The following is a 22617-nucleotide window of genomic DNA, read 5'->3' on the forward strand; positions in this document are numbered from 1 at the left end:
CATGTGTGTGTGTGTGTGTTTCCATAACAAGTATTGATATTCAATCATTTGATGAATCTTTATGGCACAACATTACAAATACATGTGATTTTTTTTTTACAAAAAGTTTGACAAAGGAACTGAAAAGTCTAAACGGTCACATTCACGACTAACTTGAAATGCTACGTTACAAAAGATGGGAAAAAACCTGAGAAGTCTCTAAGTAAAGCAAGGCAATTTGAACATAGTTATTTAAAATGGACGTTTCCTCCCGGTAAAAAGCGCTGGAAGGCAGTACAAGGTATATTAAACAACGAATCCCAAATAAACAGCCCCCCGTAACGTATCGTCACGCTTCCCACCTCCATATACAACGTGTGCAGCTTAAAATATTTCTTCTCTACAAAATTGTACATTCCTGTTGCTGAGTTTTATGGTTAAACCCATAATACGCCATTGACGTCTGATCTATCAATGAAAATGATCAAATATCAACATAAACTTTGAGATAAAGCCGGAGGAAAACATGCCGGCGTTCACATTACATCACATTCCCACTATTTTAGTGATATTTCAAATGAGGCTTCTACTGCGACGCTTCATTGAAATGAACCAGTTTAGACGACTTTCCTGTTCTCGAGTGGGAAATTTCTCCATCACGTGCTGGGTTCTGGTCTCTTGAATACTGTTCTGCGGCTGGTGGAGGTGTTAGGTTAACGTCTAACCCTGGCTTCACAACACTTCGTAACACAAGTCCATTCAAACATTCCCCAGATAAGAGCTCGACGAGTTTCTGTAACAAAACCGAGGCCAACTCAAACAGCGTTATCTCCAAAGCATTATCTCCCCAGAACGCTCTGGAACACCCACACTCGAGACTAAACTCAAAATACACAGCGATAGAGGAAAAACACAGTGTACGGAAAACTATATTAGATAAACGACATAACTCTGATACTGAGGTTTTTCACTGTTAAAGATGAAACCTACAGTATTTCATTCCCGTTTAGGCTTAAATTTAAGATTTTATGTATTTAAAGTAGTGCTGTCAAATGATTAATCGTGATTAATCGCATCCAAAATAAAAGTTTTTGTTTACATAGTATATGTGTAATGTGTATATTTACTATGTATATATAAATACAAACACATGCATGTATATATTTAAGAAAAAAAATTATATTTATATATTAAATATATTTTTTATATAATATAAATTATATGAATATAAATATAAACATGTAAATATTTTCAAAATATATACTGTATGTGTGTGTCTTTATATATAGAAAATAAATACATACAGAAGACACACATATATTGTGTAAACAAACTTATGCGATTAATCACGATTAATCGTTTGACGGCACTCATTTAAATTGCATATAAAAGTTTAGATTTCACACTTTTAACATTAATAAACAATGTGGTACATATTTGTCAGTCATAAATAAATGAAACGGGTCAGATTTCTGTAAAAGTACTAATAAATTGAATACACAATAACCAGCTTTATATATTTGAAATATATGTATATTTTGTATTTATAAATTATATATTTACACACACATACACATATATATATATATATATATCCAAAATAATTTTGATCTCATACACTTTAACTGAGTATTGCTTCCACTGCTAGTAACATTTAACCATGTTTATACTTTTAAACTGAATACATTTAATTGTTTTCATAATTAACAATTTATGCTGATTCTAAGCAATTTTAATAAATGCATTTTGAAAATATTCAAATAATCAAATATAACCATGCAATGATTTTGAGTGCAAAAATCTGCCCCGTTTTTAATTTATGCATGACTGACAAATATAAATCGCATTGTTTATTATTATTATTATTATTATTATTATTAAAACTGTGTAATCCAAAAAGATGGAAATTTTATATACAATTCAAATACATAAATGCCAATTTTAGGCCTAAATGTTTTATTTTTTTTAAATTATTGTTCTGATGTGATTGAATCAATATGTGCCAAACTGGTTCACAATATGCTATTAGTATTGTTTTGATGTTTGGAGCGATTTACATGTGAACACTCTTAAACGTAATCTCCAAACAAACAAAAACAAGCAGTTTAAAGGGTCTGTTTGGCCAAAAATAATTTAGCCAATGTAGTAGAATTGCATGAAAACGAGCAGCGTGAACATTCTACAAAACGTCTCTTTCTGTGTTCAACGGAAAAAACGGGTTGAAAAAAGTTGTACGGGTTTGGACTGTAAATAATGAGCTTTTCCCTTAGGATTACGGCATGGTGTGTTTATGATGTGTTTTGTTTGAGCTAAATACACAAAAGAAACGCAACTAAAAAGCAGGTTTTCAGTGGCTGTAAGTGATTCCAGAAACAGCTGTGGACTAGTATGACGTCACAGGGAGGTAGAGCGATAAATAGCCAACATCAGACTCAAACACCACCACTATCGGTGAGCTAATTGGCCCGTAAAGCATCTGCATCTTTAGGGAGACGATATGGCAGGAGGTACGACCCATCCAAACACACCTTGGCTCCCGTTCGCCGGTCGTTCCCAGAGAGCGGCACTAATGTTCCTCAGAGTGTGCTCTGGCTGCAGATGAACGTCCAGGTGTGTGGGTTTATGGAGAGACGAGCCCGTCCGCTGAGCAGCACACGGCGGTTTCCCATCAGCCCCCTCTGTAGCAGCGTGTCGGTGTGGAGGTGAGGTTTCTGTCCGTGTGTTTCACTGCTTGCCCTGCTTGAGTCTCTCGATGTGGTGGCAGAGTTTGAGCGCCGGTCCGAGTTTCAGACCCATGTACTTCATCACCATGTCGCTCCTCAGTAACATCAGAGCTTTACCGTCGATCTCCTGCAGACAGAGTTTTACCACGGTTCAATACTAGAGATGAGAATTATTGGCAATTTCTCATTTCAATAGGTTTCAAAAACGAGTAATCGAGTACTCGGGGGGCTGAAAATGAATGTCTGTGAAAACATGAACATATGATTAGAACACTGTTAGATTATGATCTAAGAAGGAATAGCTGCCTGAGGTGAAGCTGAAGAGTGACTTTATGCAAATAAACCGAAGCCCGTTCTATGACACTTCCTATAATATTAATCAGATAAGATAACTTCGGTACATAACAGACACAAAATTACAACTGGTTATCTGCACAAAAGGATGCAAATGCCAGTGAACTTTCAGTTATGCGCTACAGCGAGAGAAAGAGAGTGAGAGTGAGCGCTTTCATAACTCGGGCAAGGACAGAATTTACTATAGATTTCCATAAAGTTGCTGTTTATGGCACATTTGTGCTATATTTTCATCGACATTATCAAATGATTCCTGAAATCGCCTGCGTGTTTTCGAAGCCTTATGAAGTACGAAAACCATTTTAATTGAAGTATGCCTACTGTTGAACAAATATGATTTAAAAAAGCACTGCTGCATTACTATAACATCAGTATTTTAAAAAAAGAAACATCTAAAAGCAATACGACCGTCTCAAATAACAGTCAATATCAGGCATTGCATTTGAGCATGAAACTAAACACATGCAGCATGTTAATAGCATTAGATTAATCAGATATGTATGTATACAGATATGAATATATATGTTACGTCTATATTTTGTACCGCAAATTGCTGCTATAACCAACAGAAGCTTTTTTAAAAGGTCTTTAGCTTTAATAAAAACAGTGAATACTAAGCTGTTTTATTGTACATTTGATTATTCATCTATTTTCATCATATTTCAGCCTCAAAAAACCCTTCAATCACAGTTTGCTTCATTTGTGCCTTTTTATTCTATTGTATTTGTCCTTTCCTTTTTTAAATTACTGACAGTTTTAATTGTTTTCAATAATTTTGAAGACTTAGTTTGTTTTTTTAATAACATTAATTATCCAAGTATTCTGCTGCGGTATTGAGAATTGCGAAATTTCGCTGGTCTCTAAAATGTAGATCAATCTTATTTACAGAAAATATATATTTGATATATCACTATCGTTAAATATATAAAGTTTTGGTCATATGGCCCCACTCATAATCGGGTTAAATAATCCTGATTAATCAAAAATAATCGTGATTATGATTTGTGCCATAATCGAGCAGCCCTAATGTGCGATGATGTCAACACCAGTGGCAGCCAATCAGAGGCTCCCATTGGTGACCCACATCTGATGCTTTGTTTAATTGCAAAGGCTAGCACTGCTGAGCTCAGCTCTTGAAGCTCCGCCCTCTTCTCCGGGAGCAACAGCTCATTTGCATTAAAGCAACATACTCAATATCAGAGCGTTTGGGCTCATACCCTAAAAGTGGCAATTTTAACAAGCTATAAAAATATCTGTTGGGTATTTTGAGCTAAAACTTCACATACACACTCTGGGGACATCAAAGACTTATTTTACATCTTGTAAAAAGGAGCATAATTTTACGATTTTTGAGAAAATCTGTATTGAATGACATTTTACATAAAAAAATAAATAAATAAAAAAAGTGTCTACGAGTCAAAATAAACGAGGGTTGAAATAAACCGTATAAATGAACATATTTGCTCAAATTAATTAGGATCCCCACACATAATGTAATCGAGAGAATATTTTAAAAGAGCCTGAGTGTGTGTTTGCGTTTATGCATTTGGCAGACGCGATTTGCATTGCATGTAAGGTTTTTTAAAATTAATTACTTGATGCATTCCCTGGGAATTGAACCATAACCTAGATGTGAGATTTCACATGATAAAACCAGCATAACTTTCACACAATTGTAATACTCTAGCACTAAAGAAAGGAGTTAATTTAGTAATGCTGTTGTATGAGTTACTCCTCAATACGGACGCAGCTGTGAGTCTGTCCAGATGGGGTGTGTGAATCTCGCCGGTCAAGTCTAAACACAGATGATACATGTTCCCGCTCTCCCTTGCGCCGTGCTTGATATAAACTGCAGAGAGCACATGAAGTATCGCATCATTTTACAGACTCGGGTCTTTGAATCTCATTCATCTAAATGAGCAAATCTTTTTTTGGGTCATTTCATTCCTGTTAATGCAATAAAACTATAATGTAACCAAGGCCAGATTATGAGAAACAGAAATGTTTCAGATGATGCAGTCTGTAAGTTTCCCTCACCTCCCGATCTGTATCGTTCGTTCTTTTGTCACGTCACATCCTCCTAAACTAAAGCTATGTAGTCTATACCAGAAACAGAATTGATTAGTTCATCTCTCGAGTCTTCGGGTTCGAGTTGTTCAGTATCTTACAACAAATACAAACATTACATATTTGTAATAACTGTATACTATTATTATATTATATATTGCTTTATCAGAGTGATTTTTCCTCTTCATATCGATAAAGTTTAAAGCCTCTTCATTACCACATTATTTTAATCATCATGACAGAAATTCACAAAAGTGTAAATTGTGAGGAATACAAAAAGCTACAATTTGAGACCAGAAAAGCATCACATAACTGTAAACGTGTTTGTAGGGATGTAATGATTACCGGGTTGACGATACATCATGATAAAATTCCCCACGGTTAGTATTACCGCTTCATATTTTAATTATTATAACCGTATTCGATTACCGTGATTTGAGGATACTGAGGATAAATAGATACTGTCCAGCATAAAGCACAGGTTCAGTAACAGTCTCACATGCGCACGGCAAGCAGAGTAGTTTAGTTTTGTGTGAAAACGGCGGAAAGCTGGGAGGTTTTGCTAAGGGAATTATACAAATGAATATATGGATGAATTCATTATATGAATGTACCTCTGTCTTCAGAAAAGATTCTTCACTCCATGTAATACCTAATAAAGTAATGTTCTTAAATCGCAAAGCTGCTTAACTGGGAAACAGCTGTAATTCTGCTGTTCAATAAGCGCCACCTAGTGTCAGAGAGTGGATTTACAGACACTTACATTCAGCTTGTGAGCAGCAGTTTCTGTCTGGACAAAACGGACTGAAATTGCATGCCCTGCTGTAAATTTGACCGGTTGATGAAAAACAAGCTTAGTTGGATTCTACACATTTAAACAATTCAGATAAGCTATCTAGAATTATTTATGGAGCTGATAAAATACAATCATTTATTAATCAATTACAATTTTGACTTAACCCTTTTCTTTATTTAAAGGCTGAAATGTGAGGTTTAGCTTTTCATGAAACTTTTTCAAAGCTTTATTTGAACATTTCGAACATGCTATTATTGCCATTTAAAATCCGGACATCATCTTATTGTTTTAGTGTTCATGCAAACAAAAAGTCATTTTATTTGTTTTGTTGATTTTAAAATATAAAACTTGGTGAAACGATTTGTGCCAGTACTTTTTGAACATTTCCAGCACATTTTAACAATACCGTGATAATACTGATAATCGTGATAATTTTGGTCACTATAATCATGATAAGAAATTTTCATAGCGTTACATCCCTACGTGTTTGTAAGGAAGGTTGGGAATTATTAACTCATTCCTGTATCCAATACTGCTGTCACGTCACATGACAAAAGAACAAACTAATCAAGAATCGAGACGTGGACTAATCATCTCTGTTTCCTGCAGAACTAATATGTGACCCTGGACCACAAAACCGAAATTCGAAATTGAGATTTATACATAATTTGACAACTGAATAAATAATCTCACCATTGATGTATGGTTTGTTAGGATCGGACAATATTTGGCCGAGATACAACTATTTGAAAATCTAAAAAAAAAAGAGAAAATCTCCTTTAAAGTTGTTCAAATGAAGTTCTTAGTAATGCATATTACTAATCAAAAATGAAGTTTTGATATATTTACAGTAGGAAATTTACTAAATATCTTCACGGAACATGATCTTTACTTAATATCCTAATGATTTTTGGCATTAAAGAAAAATGTATAATTTTGACCCATACAATGTATTTTTGGCTATTGCTACAAATATACTCCAGCGACTTAAGACTGCTTTTGTGCTCCAGGGTCACATATGATCGGTCAACACGAAATCGCTGTTACCGAGTCATGTTTGACACATCACTAGCGTGAAGGTCACTAACGTGTTTTCTGAAGAGCTCTGCGTGCGGAGCCAGCCCTGTTGGGTCTGCGTCCCGCACAAACTGCATCACTTCCTCTATGGACCAGGAAGACGGGCTCCTGCCGGGGATTCTGGGAATGTCTGCCGCCACCGCCGCCGTCTCGGGACCCGTGGTAGAGCTAGCGGCTGGAAAGAGAGAGAAATGCTAATGTGATTATGCTAATGGGTTTCTTCATTCTGCTGTCAGTCTCTGATGTTTCTGTCAGGTTTTCTGAGACGTGTATGTGAGCGTTACTGAGATGTGAAGGTCTTAAAGGTGTCGTACCATGAAAAACAAGATTTGCTCTTTGGAGTTTGATGTACTACACAGTAGAATGAAATATATATTTTAATATAGTTATTTCTGTCAAAATGTTGACACTAAAATGGTTTATATATTAAATAACCACGTGCTAATGTCTATTTTGTATGATCCAGTGACTGAAAAGCTTTATTTGAAATGCTTTATTTTATTTGAAAATTATTATTATAATTTTTTTAAATAGACATTTGAAACATACTATATATATATATATATATATATATACATAAATAAATAATGATATGTATATATACTATACATATATATATGTATATATATATATATATATATATATATATATATATATATATACTATAGTGAATAAAGTTTATACTTATATTTATAATGAGGTATGTACTTTTAATATTTATACTTTAATTTAAATAAATGTATATTATTAAACGTATTTATTATCTTTCAGATTACTTGAACTAAAAAATCTGAGCAGTATTTAAGATAAAAACATAAAACATTAACATGCACATAATATACTAAACACTTGTAATACTGAAATATTTTCTTGATTTTAAGAGATTTTAAGACAATATTTCAATAATTTAACAACACGTTTGTGGTTTTACAATTAATATTTGCATGATATGCAGTTAAATGATATCATTTAATCTTTTTCTGTATTTTTTTAATTATTTAATTGTTTGATAATAAATGTTTTATTTGAATTTATTTTTAGAAAAAAAATAATATATTTTTTAATAATTAATTTATTTACAATAAAAAAAGTGAAAGATTCACAACATTTAAACTAACGGGGTTATTATAGTTAACTGGAACTAAAACCCATAATTATTTATTTATTTTTTTTTTCATTTGAGCTTTATTTCTCATTTTCATAGTTAATTTACTAAATTGAAAATATAAATTAATAAAACTACAGACATTAAAAAATTACAAAAACACAACAAAATGACTAAAACTTTAACTGAAATTAAAATGAAAACAGAAAATGTAAAATGAAGACTAAGGCAAGGCATTATCTCAGTGACGTCTGCATGAGACTCACCCTCCACTCGTCTGTGTTTCTGTGTGAGGGGGTTGGAGGCCTGTCTGCGTAGAGGCGGGCCGTTGCCATGGTAATACGGGCTGCTGGGTGCTGATTGGTACTCTGAGGTGCTTCTCAAGGTCTGTGGGCGGGGCGTCATGGAATTAGAGGCGGAGTCCATGAAGCGCTGCTCCTTCAGTAATCCATTCTGCTCTGGAGGAAGAGTCTCCGCTACACACACACACACACACACACACACACACACACACACACACACACACACACCTCTTCATAGTTCAATAGAAATTCTTTTCATATATATCTTTAGAAATTGCACTGAACAAAACCGTTCTATTAGATAAATGACTTATAGCATGTGATTAATCTCACAAGTTAACGTTTGCTGTACCTTCTGATGGGTGTGTGTCTGTGTGCAGGTGTTTGGGGGAGAGAGGAGCGCAGTACGGCGGAGAGTCTCTAGAGATCCGCTTCACACCTCTGTTCAGAGACGGACCGTCTGACAACATCTCCTCTTTAACTACACAAAACACACACAAAAATAACATCAAAATCCATCATTTACTCGCTCCTGTCCTTCTGAATCTGTATGACTGACTTCTGTGCTACACAAGAGTTTAAAAGATTGTCACCAGTGTTATTTACATACCAGATTTATACTTATAGCATTATCATAGTATAGCATTCATATTTATTTATTTTCTGTTTTAATTTTAGTATGTCATTTTATGTGCTTTTGTCATTCTATTAGTTTTATTTACAATACATATTATTATAGTATGGCTTTTATTTTTATCTTTTCAGATTTAATTTTAATTGTAGTTTAAAATTTAGTATTTTTATGTGCTTTGTCATTTTTATTACTTTTAGTATTATATTATTGAATTCTTTTTTTTATTTACATTTGAATGTTTTTGTCATTTTATTAGTTTTTAGTAATATTTATATACTATTATAGTATTTATTAATATTTTTAATTAGCTTATTTTCATAATATATTTTAGTTTTAGTCAATTATTTGCTTTTTTGTTTTATTAGTTTTTAGTATTATTAATTTATTAATATTTAGATTTTTTATTAGTTTAATTGTAGTGTAATGTAATCTTATTTAATGAATTTTATTTAGTAAATTTTATTTTATTTATATTTTTAAATGGCTTGTATTGATATATTTAGTTTTAGTTTTTCACCTTTTATTTAATATTTACTTTCCTCTTCAAACAAGAATGATTTTTAATAGTTTTAATCAGCAATACATTAGTTAACATTTGGCCTTACAACTTAAGCAACTTGAGGGTGAGTAAATGAAGAATTTTTTTTAGTTAATTATTCCCTTAACATAAACAAAATGAAGTGACACTTCACAGCATCAGAACACCAGACACTCTTGTGGCCAGTCTGAGCCAGTAAATATACCTAATTTAGCGCGGTCATAGGTGTTGTGTGGACTGAACGGTTGACTGCTGAACAGATTATCACACTGCAGGTGTCGACACACTCGCTCCAGGAAGCGCAACACAAACCCGGCGCTCGACGCTGACGGCAGCTTCACCAACTGCTTCCCGCCATCTGTTCGGACTAGAGAGACAAACCGATACTTCATTATTGTGAGTGTTTTAAAATCATAATGAATCAGTTTTGTTGTTAAATGCTCGTCAGTACCTCTGACCACCTCTCCTCCACCACCTTGGCTCTGCAGGCATCCCAGAAGCACTTTGGGCTGGTACGCACAGTCCAGACAGCCCTGAACCGTCTGCTGCAGAACCAGATTCACCGCCTCCGGCCCGAAGTGATCCGGCAGTCTCTGAACCTGCTTACGGTCCAGATGTGGGCCGCAGTTCCCGTGTTTATTCACATATACACACACTGATGGAAATGGACAGGACAGGCATGTGTAAAAATTACTGTACAGAAACATTATGACCGAATGCATTGAAATGGATCCGAACAGATTATTGTGGTTATGTAGTCTTATCATAGTGGTTAAATAGTCTGATTACTGCAGTTACTGTATATAGTCTTATTATGGTTATGCAGCCTGATAACTGTGGTTACATAGTCTGATTACTGTAGTTATAATGTCTGATTATTGTGGTTATGTAGTCTGATCAAAGTGGTTATATAGTCTGATTATATGGTCTGTTAATTGCGGTTACAATCTGATTACTGCAGTTACTGTATATAGTCTTATTATGGTTATACATCTTAATAATTGTGATTATATAGTCTGATAACTGTAGTTATAATGTCTGATTATTGTGCTTATGTATTCTGTTCATAGTGGTTATATAGTCTGATTATTATGGTCATAGTCTGATAATTGTGGTTACAAAGTCTGATTACTGCAGTTGCTTTATATAGCCTACTTATTATGATTATATGATAAATGTGGTTATATAGTCTGATAATTATTGCCATGGTCTGAATCAAATATAGTCTGATTATTGTGGTTATTTAGTCAGATAATATAATCTGATCATCGTAGCTATGTTGTGTGATTATTGTGGTTATGTAGTCTGTTTACTTTAGGTATATTGTCTCATTTTGGTTATGTAGTTTGATTATTAGGTCCTGTGGTCTGATAATTGTGGTTTTTGTTTACTTAACTTTTACAGTCTTATTATGTTTACTTTAACAGATTATTGTGTTAGATACCTCTGGTAAAATAATCTGATCATTGTGGCTAGTCTGATTATTGTGGTTATACACTCAAAAATTTGTGGTTATGTAGTCATATAGTGATCAAGAAGTCAGATTTTCCTCTCTTTTGTGGCACACTAGCAGTTATATTTGTAAACAAGCTTATTTTATTACCAGTAGACACCACAGATGAGGGGGATCCCAGAGGAGAGAGTCCATCGCTGGGCATCTGAGTCATAGGCACCCTGGAGTCTGAGCTGGCTGCTATAGACAGGGCGCTTTGGAGGAGTCTGGGCTTCCTCTGAGAAACAAAAACACAATCTGCTTAAATATTTCACCACATGACACCCTCCACAACCTTATCTAATGTGACAGTCCTTCATAAATCCACACAAATGTCCTTTAATGCTACCTTGCTACCCGGTTTAGGTCCCCTCTTCTTGTATGGACGCAGGGGATGCTGGGAAATGGGTGTGGTTTGGGGCGTAGCTTCTCCTTGATCTTCTGTGTCCTGGGATGCAGTGGAAGCAGCCAGGGCTTTCAGTAGCGCGATGGTCTCGCTTTTCGGCCGCCGTCCCCTAATGCCCTTCCGCACAGGAAGTTGAGGAAGAGGAGTCGGCATGCGGTAAGGAGACAGCATGGTGCGCCGGGGCGGTTTAGGGTTAGAGGAAGAGGATGAGGAAGGTGTAGGACCCGGTTTTGGAACGGTGACTGCAAAATGGGAAAAATAAAGAAAAATGTGAAAAGTAATAATAACAAATGTTTATGTAGTCTGATCATAGCTGTTGTATAGTCTGATTATTGTGGTTATGTAATCTGATCATAGTAGTTATAGAGATGATTATTGTGGTTACATAATCTGATTACTGCAGTTGCTATATATAGTCTAATTATTGTGGTTATACAGTCTTGATTATGGAGTAACTATATATAGTCTACTTATGGTTATATAGTCTGATTACTGTGGTTGTGTAGTCTGATCATAGTGATTGTAACAGTCTGATTACTGCAATTATTATATAGTCTACTATAGACTATATAATAATCTACTGAGATTATGGTTAAATCTGATTATTTTGGTTACATAGTCTACTTACTACTGTGGGCTACTACATAGTCTACTATTGTGGTTATATAATTTTACTAATTTTACAGAAAATTACTGCTGTTACAAAATATAGGCAACTTATTATGATTATATAGTCTGATTATTGAGGTTATAGAGTCTGATTACTGAAGTTACTATATATAGTTTACTTTTATATAATCGGATTATTGTGGTTCTAGTCTACTTACGGTTATTTGTGGTTATATAGTCTGATTACTAAAGTTACTATATATAGTCTACTTATGATTATATATGATTAATACAGTGCCCTCCAAAAGTATTGGAACAGTAAAGACAAAATTGCTCTGTTGGCTGTGGAGTCACGAGTCAGTTGACGAGTTTCATCCCTCTATCTGATGAGAGCATAAGTATTGGAGCAGTTGCCTCACAGGTCTTTCTAAGTGATCAGCTGTGTCCTGTTGCATTAATTCTTCAGATATTAAAAGCAGGGAATGTGTCGTATCAGTTATATCCATTACTTCTGTGTTCTGAATCTTGTATTCGATGATGACACACACAAACCAGGATGAAGATGAGGGAGCTGACTTTGAGAGAAAAGCAAGCAATTTGGATGCTAAAAGAAAAGAGGAAGTCAGTTAGAGCTCTAGCAAAAACAAAGGGCATGGAGAATCAAGAGTTTGGAAACCACCAGCAACACCAGCAACCAACAACAACCTGATCGCCTGAGAAAACAACAGTAGTTGATGACAGACAAATCATAAAAGCTGTGAAAATGAACCCTAAAAGACGTGTCTGTAAAATCACCAACAACGTCCAGAAAGCTGGGGTGATGCTCTGACAATCTACTGTCCTCAGGAGACTTTGACACAGAATTACAGATGCTACACAGCAAGATGCAGACCTCTGACCAGCACCAAAAATAGAAAGGCAAGATTAGAGTTTGCAAAAAGCACAAAGGTGAGCCAGGAGAGTTTTGGAACTGTGTTTATGGAGCGATGAGACAAAAATGAACCTTTATCTAAGTGATGGGAAAGCAAAAATGTGGAGAAAAAAAGGGAACTGCAAATGATCCCAAGCATACAGCCTCATCTGTAAAGCATGGTGGAGGTGGTGTCATGGCATGGGCATGCATGGCTGTCTCTGGAACAGGCCCTCTCAACTTTACTGATGACTTAATGTATGATGACAGCAGCAGAATGAATTTGGAAGGGTACAAAACCATCTTGCCTACCAATATTCAAGAAAATGCCACCAGATTCATTGGGAAGTGCTTCATATTGCATCAGGACAATGACCCAAAACACCCTGCCAGTTCAGTCAAGGAATTTATAAGGGCAAAGAAATGGAAAGTCTTAGATTGCTCAAGTCAATCTCCAGATTTAAATCCGATTGAACATGAATTTCACCAGCTGAAGAGGAGAGTAAAGGCAGAAACTCCCCAAAACAAGCAACAATTGGGATCGGCTGCATTAAAGGCTGGGAAAAGCATTTCAAAGGATGAGACCAAGAGTCTGGTGATGTCTATGGGTCACAGACTCACTGCTGTGATTGTGTGCAAGGGATCTGCAACTAAATAATAGCTTTTAATCTTTTATATCTGCCTTATGTTCAACTGTCCCAATACTTATGCTCACATCAATGAGTGGGATGAACTCTAAAAGTGCTGTTCTTTTTATTTGGTAAAACATCTCTGTGTTGAAACGGCTAATAATAAAATGTGACATTCTGTAGTTTTGTCTCATATTCATCTTTTAATCATATTTGTAAATGTCTCGACTCCACAGCCAACAGAGCAATTTTGTCTTTATTGTTTCAATACTTATGGAGGGAACTGTATATACTGATTACTGCAGTAACTACATATAGTCTACTTACAGTTATATAGTCTGATTATTACGGTTATATAGTCTGATCAAAGTGGCTATATTGTCTGATTATTGTGGCCGTATGATCTGATAATTGTGGTTACTTATGGTTATACAGTCCGAATACTGCAGTTACTGTGTAAAGTCTACATATGTTATAGAGTCTAATTATTGTAGTTATTTAGTCAGATAACTTGGCTATGTTGTCTGATTGTTGTGATTATAGTATGTCATTATTTTGGTCATGTAGTCTTGGTTAAGTAGTTTGGTTATGTATATTGTTAGATTATTGGGTCTTATGGTCTGATGAGTTTGGTTTTATAGTCTAATTACTAAAGTTCTACTGTATAGTTTATTTATGGTTATATAGACTGATTATTTTAGGCGATAACTGTGGCAGTATAATCTCATTATCATGCCTCTGATTGTTTCAGGAATCTGTCACAATGTGATGAATACAAAGAGGCTGTTATTGGATATTTCAGACAGCATAACCATTGAATTCCTTTAAATTTATTGCTAGAAAACAAGGCCTATGTCCCAAATTTTAGTAAAAAGTATTGCAAAAACTAATTTAACATATTCAGAACAGCTCATATAATATTTAGTATGGCCTCCATTCGTTAAATAAACAGAAGCCCTATTTTGTAGCGTGTCCGTGGAAAGTGCCTGACCAAACACACACACACACACACAGAGTGTGTCAGTATGTGGCTGTGGATATGAGTGTATGTTTACCCTAAATAACTCCAGTATAACTAAATTAGAGGGCATGCAGGAGGAAAAAGAGTTTGCCAGAGATCTGACACACTTGTACTCAAGCATATGGCAGCGATCACACAGACAGGCTTGAGTTAACACTACCTACTACCCTACAGTACAACAAAAACATGGTAAAAAAGATTATTAATGTAATTTATTGCTGTGATCAAAGCTGAATTTTCAGCATTATTACTCCAGTCTTCAGCGTCACATGATCCTTCAGGAATCTGTCACGGTGCACACACAAGGAGGATACAGGAACACGCAGACGAGGAGTAAACTCAAAATAACAGTCTTTAATCAAATCCAAACAAGGCAGCGCAAGACAAGGCAAGGCTGACACAGACAGGAACACCGGGGAGTAACGACTAGACCAGACAACACGAAACAGAACAGGCAGGAACTTAAATACACAGCCTAATTACACAAACATAGCTGGAAAAGAATTAACTAATGATCACATTAAACTAGTTCAGGAAACAAACCAAATAAGGAAACATGAGGCACATGACACACACGACAGAGGACTGACATAACCGGAAGGCACGTCTGGGCGCTCTGGAGGCCTCTCAGGACACACGCAGACAGGAACACAGGACGGGGACCTCCAGAGCGGAACAGACAGAACGGAGGCCATGGCGGAGCAAGAGGCTCAGGAGGCCATGGCAGGTGGTGCTTGTGGAACACATGACACACACGACAGAGGACTGACAAAATCATTCTAATATGCTGATTTGTTATTATCAATGTTGAAAAACAATTGTGCTGCCCAATAGTTTTGTGGAAACCGTGATGCATTTTTATTTTTCAGGATTCTTTGATGAATAGAAAATTCAAAAGAACATTTGTGACCCTGGACCACAAAACCAGTCATAAGGGTCAATTTTGTGAAATTGAGATTTATACATCATATGAAATCTGAATAAATAAGCTTTCCACTGATGTATGGTTTGTTAGGATAGGACAATATTTGGCACGAGATGCAACTATTAGAAAATCTGGAATCTGAGGGTGCAAAAAAAAAAATCTAAATATTGAGAAAATCACCTTTAAAGTTGTTCAAATGAAGTTCTTAGTAATGCATATTACTGATCAAAAATTTAATATTTACAGTAGGAAATTTACAAAATATCTTCATGGAACATGATCTTTACTTAATATCCTAATGATTTTTGGCATAAAAGAAAAATTAATAATTTTGACCCATACAATGTATTGTCACAAATATAACTGTGCTACTTATGACTGGTTTTATGCTCCAGGGTCACATTTATTTGAAAAATAAATCTTTTGTAACATTAAAAATGTCTTTACTGTCACTTTTGATCAATTTAATGCATCCTTGATGATTGACAGTATTATTTTTTTTAATAAATTAGGCACTGTGACATGTCCCACCTGAACGTCACAAAGCACAGAAAATAAACCCACACTCATTAAGACATTTAATGCAGTCTTCTAATTAGAATTCTAACTTAAGAGACTTCTAATTTAAGTGTGTTGGTCTGTCTGATGTGTGCGTTTCAGTTAAACGCTTTTTTCTAGTCGTCGGTCTTTACTGTAAACACTCTCACCACTTTCCTCTCCGTATGTCCCGTTTCTCTGGTTATTCTCCATCTTTTCTCACAGATGTGTATCCAAGTGTGCAATTTGTTTATTTTCACACAAACTCTCGAATCCCTCCTGACCTGCACAGCTCGCTAGCTAATTATCTCATTTACACATAATTACTTCGATGGGCTACAAAAAAACAAACAGCGCAGGTCATTCCATATTATCCAGAGCCAAAACAAATCCTTTAAACAAATGTCTGTAATTCCCAACACAACATGCGGTGCGGAATTACAAACACTGCAAAACGAGATCCGGAGGTTTGTATAATTTGGGGACAATTTTCTGCAAACTCCAAATGAATTCCAGCTGCGGCCGAATGAACATTAATGGAAACGTGTATATCATCATCTATGGCTCAGACTGACTCCATTCAAAACACCAAATTTGGATTAAATCCAAGCTTATTCATGACTTCAGTGTGTGTTTTATTTTACAGAACATTATAAGATCGTTCTGGATTCTGTTCGGTCAAATAAAGTGTTTTCTGAAGACTGTCTTTACTTTCGCGATCCATTCTTGTTAGTATGAGAGTGAAATGTTCACCTTCAGTAGCAAAAGTGACATTATACACATGTGGTCAGAATTATTGGCACCCTTGGTAAATATGATCAAAGGCGGCTGTGAAAATTAATCTGCATTGTTAATCCTTGTGATCTTTTATTTAAAAAAAACAACAAAAATCTAACCTTTCATTAGAGAATAAGAATTTCAAATGGGGGGGAAATATCATTATGAAATAAATGTTTTTCTCTAATACACATTGGCCACAATTAACGGCACCCTTTTCTTCAATACTTTTTGAAACCTCCATTTGCCAGTTTAACAGCTCTAAATCTTCTCCTATAATGCCTGATGAGGTTAGAGAACACCTGACAAGAGATCAGAGACCATTCCTTCATACAGAATCACTCCAGATCCTATAGATTCACAGCTTCTTCTCTTCAGTTCACCTCACTCATTTTCTACAGGGTTCAGGTCAGAGGACTAGCAGAAGCTTGGTTTTGTGTCAGTCACTTGTTGATATTTTATCTGTTGGTATTTGATAGAATCCATGATGCCATGTGTCTAAACAAGATGTCCAGGACCTCCAGCAGAAATATAGGCCCACAACATCACAAATACAGCAGTATATTTCATTGTACACATGGGGTACTTTTTATCCCTGTGTTCACCAAACCCATCTTGAGTGTTTGCTGCTAAAAAGCTAATTTTTTAGTTTCATCTGAGCATAGAAGCCAGTCCCATTTGAAGTTCCAGTCGTGTCTGATAACTGAATATGCTGGAGTTTGTTTTTGGACGAGTGAGGAGAATTTTTCTTGAAACCCTTCCAAACAACATGTGGTGATGTAGGTGCTGTTTGACAAATTTTTAAAGGTTTTCTGACCCTGAGACTCAACTATTTTCTGCAATTCTCCAGCTGTGGTCCTTGGAGAGTCTTTAGCCACTCAAACTCTCCTTCTCACCGTGCATTAGGATGATATAGACAAGTCCTCTTCCAGGCAGATTCCTAACATTTTATGTTGATTGGAAATTCTTAATTATTGCCCTGATGGTGGAAATGGGGATTTTCACTGCTCTAGCTCTTTTCTTAAAGCCACTTCACTAATTTATGAAGCTCAATTATCTTTTGTTGCACATCAGAAATATATTCTTTGGTTTTTCTCATTGTGATGGATGATTAAGGGAATTTGGGCTTTGTTTTCCCTCCTATTTATATTTCTGTGAAACAGGAAGCCATGGCTGGATAATTCAATGTTCATAATCACCCTGAAGTGCTCAAAATTGTGAATATGAATGGGAATATACTTCAGAGATATTTTACTCATAAGAATTTCTAGGGGTGCCGATAATTGTGTCCAATGTGTATTTGAGAAAAACATTTCATAATGAGATTTTCCCCCATTTTCAATTGTTTTATTTCAATGAAAATAAGATTTTTTGTGATTTAAAAAAAATAAAAGCTCAAAAGGATTAATAGTGCAGGTTTATTTTCAGAGCCTTCTTTGATCATATTTACCAAGGGTGCCAATAATTCTGACCACATGTGTATATTGCACACAATATACTGTACGTGCTACCAAGATTGCCAGTATGCTATCCCAATCATAACCTACATTTTTGGAAGGTCCACATGTGAAATTTGAAAGATTAAATATGGATCGCAATTCTGAAAACCCAGTCAAATGCATCAGTCTCGCTGTGAGAGCTTTACTTAATACTGCTGACAGCAGACGCAATTATGATAATGAAACATTCTTAGTTAGTACTAATTAAATCATTAGAATTCCGCGTGAGATTGTTCACAACAGTGAAGGCGGGGTCATTGTGTGGGTTGTCATGACAACAGGAATGATTGAGAGTTAAGCTGAACTTGTTATTGTTAACAAACTATTTAAAAACACTTTTGTTACTCAAAATACAGAATTATACTATATTAAAAATAAAAACTGAAAATATAAAAACAAAACATTCAAAATCTTAGCAAGTATTATATCTCTAAAATAACACTCAAACTAACATTAAATGATTCTCCTTTTATTTCTTATGAAATAATCATTCTTTTTGTTGTTGTTGTTTTGTTTCAGTCAATATATTTATATTTTATTTCATCCCAGATGAGTTTAGGCCAGATGGAAACATACCATAGATTAGACCAAATTATGATTGCATTAAGTTTTAAAGGCTGAAACTGCAAAAGAGACGCTTTAAAAACAGCTCTGAGAAATAGACAGCCGTGATTCAGACTGAAGGAAAAGTGCTCTCATCTCAGAAGACCTTCCTGGCGCAGCGGTCATGTGATTGCTGAGGGTGTTTATGGGTGAGCTGTGGACTTTCAGAGAGCTGTAGCGCGCCCTGCTGCTCACACAAGCCGTTTACTCCTCTTTATTTTATAGAATACAGAAGAGCACAGGAACCAGTGGTATTTTAGCATTATTTATATGATATCATAGTACTTATAATATTTAGAGTTTAGAGGTAAAAAATAGATTTTCAGTTTTCTTTTTCATTTTTGTAAGTAAGTTTTATGTGCTTTTGTCATTTATTTTTTTAATATTTCTATTAATCTTTCATTTATTTTTATTTCAGTTCTAGTTTTAGTAATTTTAGTACTTTTTTAGTTAGCTGTCAAGGCATTTAGTTTTGTAACTTTTTGTCCTCTAGCGATAAATAAATAAAACTGCATTTTTCTTGAGGAACAACATTGTTTTTTAAAATGAGTGATTTGTTGTATTATAGTTTTCATATTTTGAATTTGTTTTTATTTTTATTAGTGCTGTCAAACGATTAATCCAAAATAAAAGTTTGTTTACATAATATATGTGTGTGTGCTGTGTATATTAATTATGTATATATAAAGACACACACATACAGTATATATTTTGAAAATATTTATATGTATATATTTATATTCATATAAATTATATAATATATAAATATATTTAATATATAAAAGTAACATTTTTCTTAAATATTTACATGCATTTGTGTGTATTTATATATGCATAATAAATATACACAATGCACACACATATTATGTAAACAAAAACTTTTATTTTGGATGCAATTAATCGCTTGACAGCACTAATTTTTATATTTTCTGTTTTCATTTGAATTTTAGTTACAATTCTAGTGATTTTGTCAATTTTATTTTTTGTTTGTTTATACAGCTATTTATATATGTATTAATCAATACAATACTATATTAATTTCTCTCTCTCTCTCTCTCTATATATATATTATATTATATTATATTATATATATATAGAAAATATTTACATGTGTATATACATTTATATTCTTATATTTTATATTACACATAAATATATTTAATATATAAACAACATTTTTCTTAAACATACATGCATGTGTGTGTATTTATATATACACATAATAAAAATACACAGTGCACACACATATATTATGTAAAAAAAAACTTTTTTTGGATGCGATTAATGGTTTGACAGCACTATTTAAAATAATATTTAATAGACTTTTTATGTAACATTGATGAAAGCATACATAGCATTGTTATGTTTTTAAATTGCACATTTATTTGTCGTTATATTAAATCTATGTTTGATTATTTCTTAGGGATGCAAAAATGGCCCCTAAGCAAATCTCATAGGTGACCTATTTTGATCTCCAAAAAGCGAGTTGTCAGTGAAAGGTGAGGAGTTTGTATGCATGACAACTAAACTACAGCACTTGTGCAGCGGTCACTCACTGCTGTTTCCGGGCGGCTGCAGGCTGTGTTTGCTGACGGCGCACCAGCCCACGGGGAAGATGTCCCTGGAGTCATAGCGGCACCAGTAATCGAACGCCCCCCTCCAGCCGTCGAACATCACAAACACCTCTTCCCCCTTCACCTCGCCGATGGTGGCCGGACAGATCAGGTACGGGTTCTTCTTGTCCACGGCCTCCAGTTTCATGCCAGGCTTGAAGCCGTTCTGGGGCGGCTGCAGCGGCTCCTGATGGAATTACAGAGCGTCAGTGTCACCAAAACCTTTTAATGTGATTGCATGATGTGACACCGTCATCTGTGTAAATGAACTCTCTCTCTGAGGTCCAGCACCTTTTTAAACGCCGTGGCAGGTGCTATTTCCGCTCCATTAAGGGTCCTCAGGAGAAACATGGGCCACGACGAGGCGTTCATCCTGAATCCTGAGAAAATGAGGGAGAGAGAGACACAATTATTATCCGTGATTCTGCTCCAATGTGATCACATTCATCTCCAACAACAGTCAAAGCAGAAGACAGGAAACCGGCAAAACAGGAAGCTGAAGGCAGGGAAAATTAGAGAAGAGGATGTCATTTTCTTTGTCAGACCCGTGCTGTTATCGTTAACTAAAATTAAAAATAAATATTTAATTTGAATAAAAACATTTGTTACTTGAAATAAAATAAACTTAAATAGCAATAAAATATATAATCTAAAAACTAATTATTGCAGTTAGTTGCGAGGGAAATATTTCAAATTTGTGTTTGGTTTACGATGAAGTGCTAAAATCTTAAATAAAAACATTTAAAAACTAACAGAAAACACCAAAATACACAGCAAAAATGAACTAAAATTAACAAATTAAAATGAAGATTGAAAATGGGAGAATAAAAAAGCTAATTCTCTCATTTTTGTTTAGTTTAAGATGATGTACTAAAATCACTAAAACTAAAATAAAAACTAAACATTTTGGCAGAAATGATTAAAATACAGCAAACTAACTCAAATTAAAAATAAAAATTTATTAAAAATATGAATAATACCAAATAAGCAATAAAGTAAATATGAATAAATACTAATAAAAACAGGAAGACAATTAACATTCGAGAAAAGGATATTATTTACGTTATTTGAGATAAAATATAAAAAACCTTCACTTGTTTTATTTCAGTTGGTTGCATAGGCAAAATTTCTCTTTATCGTTTAGTTTAACCTGAAGTATTAAAATTACTACAACTAAAACATTAATAAATATTAATAAAATCTAAATAAACATGGTTTAAAAAAAGAAATAGAAACGACTGAAACACAACACAATGACAAAAACCTTATCTAAAATGAAACTGAAAACAGAAAACATAAAAAAGGTAATTCAAAATATAAAGAATATGATAGTGTAGTAATGATACTAAAATAACACTGCATCAGATTTGTGGAGAATTAAGCCAAGAATTCAGATGGACGGTCCCTCTGAAAAACTGCCTTATGGAAATAACACAGCCAAATCAGTCGCTATATTTGTCCACTTGTTTGTACAACTCATATTAATCATTAACTCTGCATTAAATGATTCGTTCTGCTGGGATCAGTAACATCACTCGTACCCAGCGGCGGCTGCAGCATGTCTGCGTTCTTCTCGCAGGTTCCGATTGGCTGGATGTCGGCGGAGTCGACCAATCGCCAGAAGTCGTTGGTGCTGTCGCTGCCATCCAGACGGAGGCGGAGCCTCACACCCATCAAGCCCATCACCGTGGCGATGCAGGTGGAGGTGGAGTTACGAGGGTCCCGGGCTTCCAGCTTCATTCCCACCTTGAAATCGTTGGAGGGAGGAATCCGAGACTGGAGGACAAACACTCAGCGTTAACATACTATTAATTATTTTGATAGGTTTGCATTTGAATTATTATATTTTATAAAATAATAATCTGAAAAATGTACACTACCAAAAGTTTTTGAACAGTAAGATTTTTTATGTTTTTTTAAAGAAGTCTCTTCTGCTCACCAAGCCTGCATTTATTTAATCCAAAGTATGGCAAAAACACTAATATTGTGAAATATTTTTACTATTTAAAATAACCGCTTTC

At 34.8% G+C, this 22617-nt stretch overlaps 1 protein-coding gene across 1 annotated transcript in view; it reads right to left on the reverse strand.

Moving 5' to 3' along the window:
- Window positions 1-1957: 1957 nt before the first annotated feature.
- LOC306859918 (polycomb protein SCMH1-like) overlaps window positions 1958-22617 on the reverse strand; it is a 29122-nt gene continuing 8462 nt past the window's right edge. Inside the window, exons 5-15 of the mRNA XM_079401324.1 lie at window positions 22138-22372; window positions 20888-20976; window positions 20540-20783; window positions 11417-11715; window positions 11179-11305; window positions 10027-10230; window positions 9781-9942; window positions 8756-8884; window positions 8368-8577; window positions 7008-7171; window positions 1958-2829 (exon numbers count right to left, since the gene is read on the reverse strand). Of these exons, the coding sequence (XP_079257450.1) occupies window positions 2704-2829; window positions 7008-7171; window positions 8368-8577; window positions 8756-8884; window positions 9781-9942; window positions 10027-10230; window positions 11179-11305; window positions 11417-11715; window positions 20540-20783; window positions 20888-20976; window positions 22138-22372 (1989 nt within the window). The 3' untranslated portion in view covers window positions 1958-2703. The remainder of the gene's footprint in view (window positions 2830-7007; window positions 7172-8367; window positions 8578-8755; window positions 8885-9780; window positions 9943-10026; window positions 10231-11178; window positions 11306-11416; window positions 11716-20539; window positions 20784-20887; window positions 20977-22137; window positions 22373-22617) is intronic.

Source organism: Barbus barbus (assembly GCF_936440315.1).
Source record: "Barbus barbus genome assembly, chromosome: 40".
Taxonomy (NCBI): domain Eukaryota; kingdom Metazoa; phylum Chordata; class Actinopteri; order Cypriniformes; family Cyprinidae; genus Barbus; species Barbus barbus.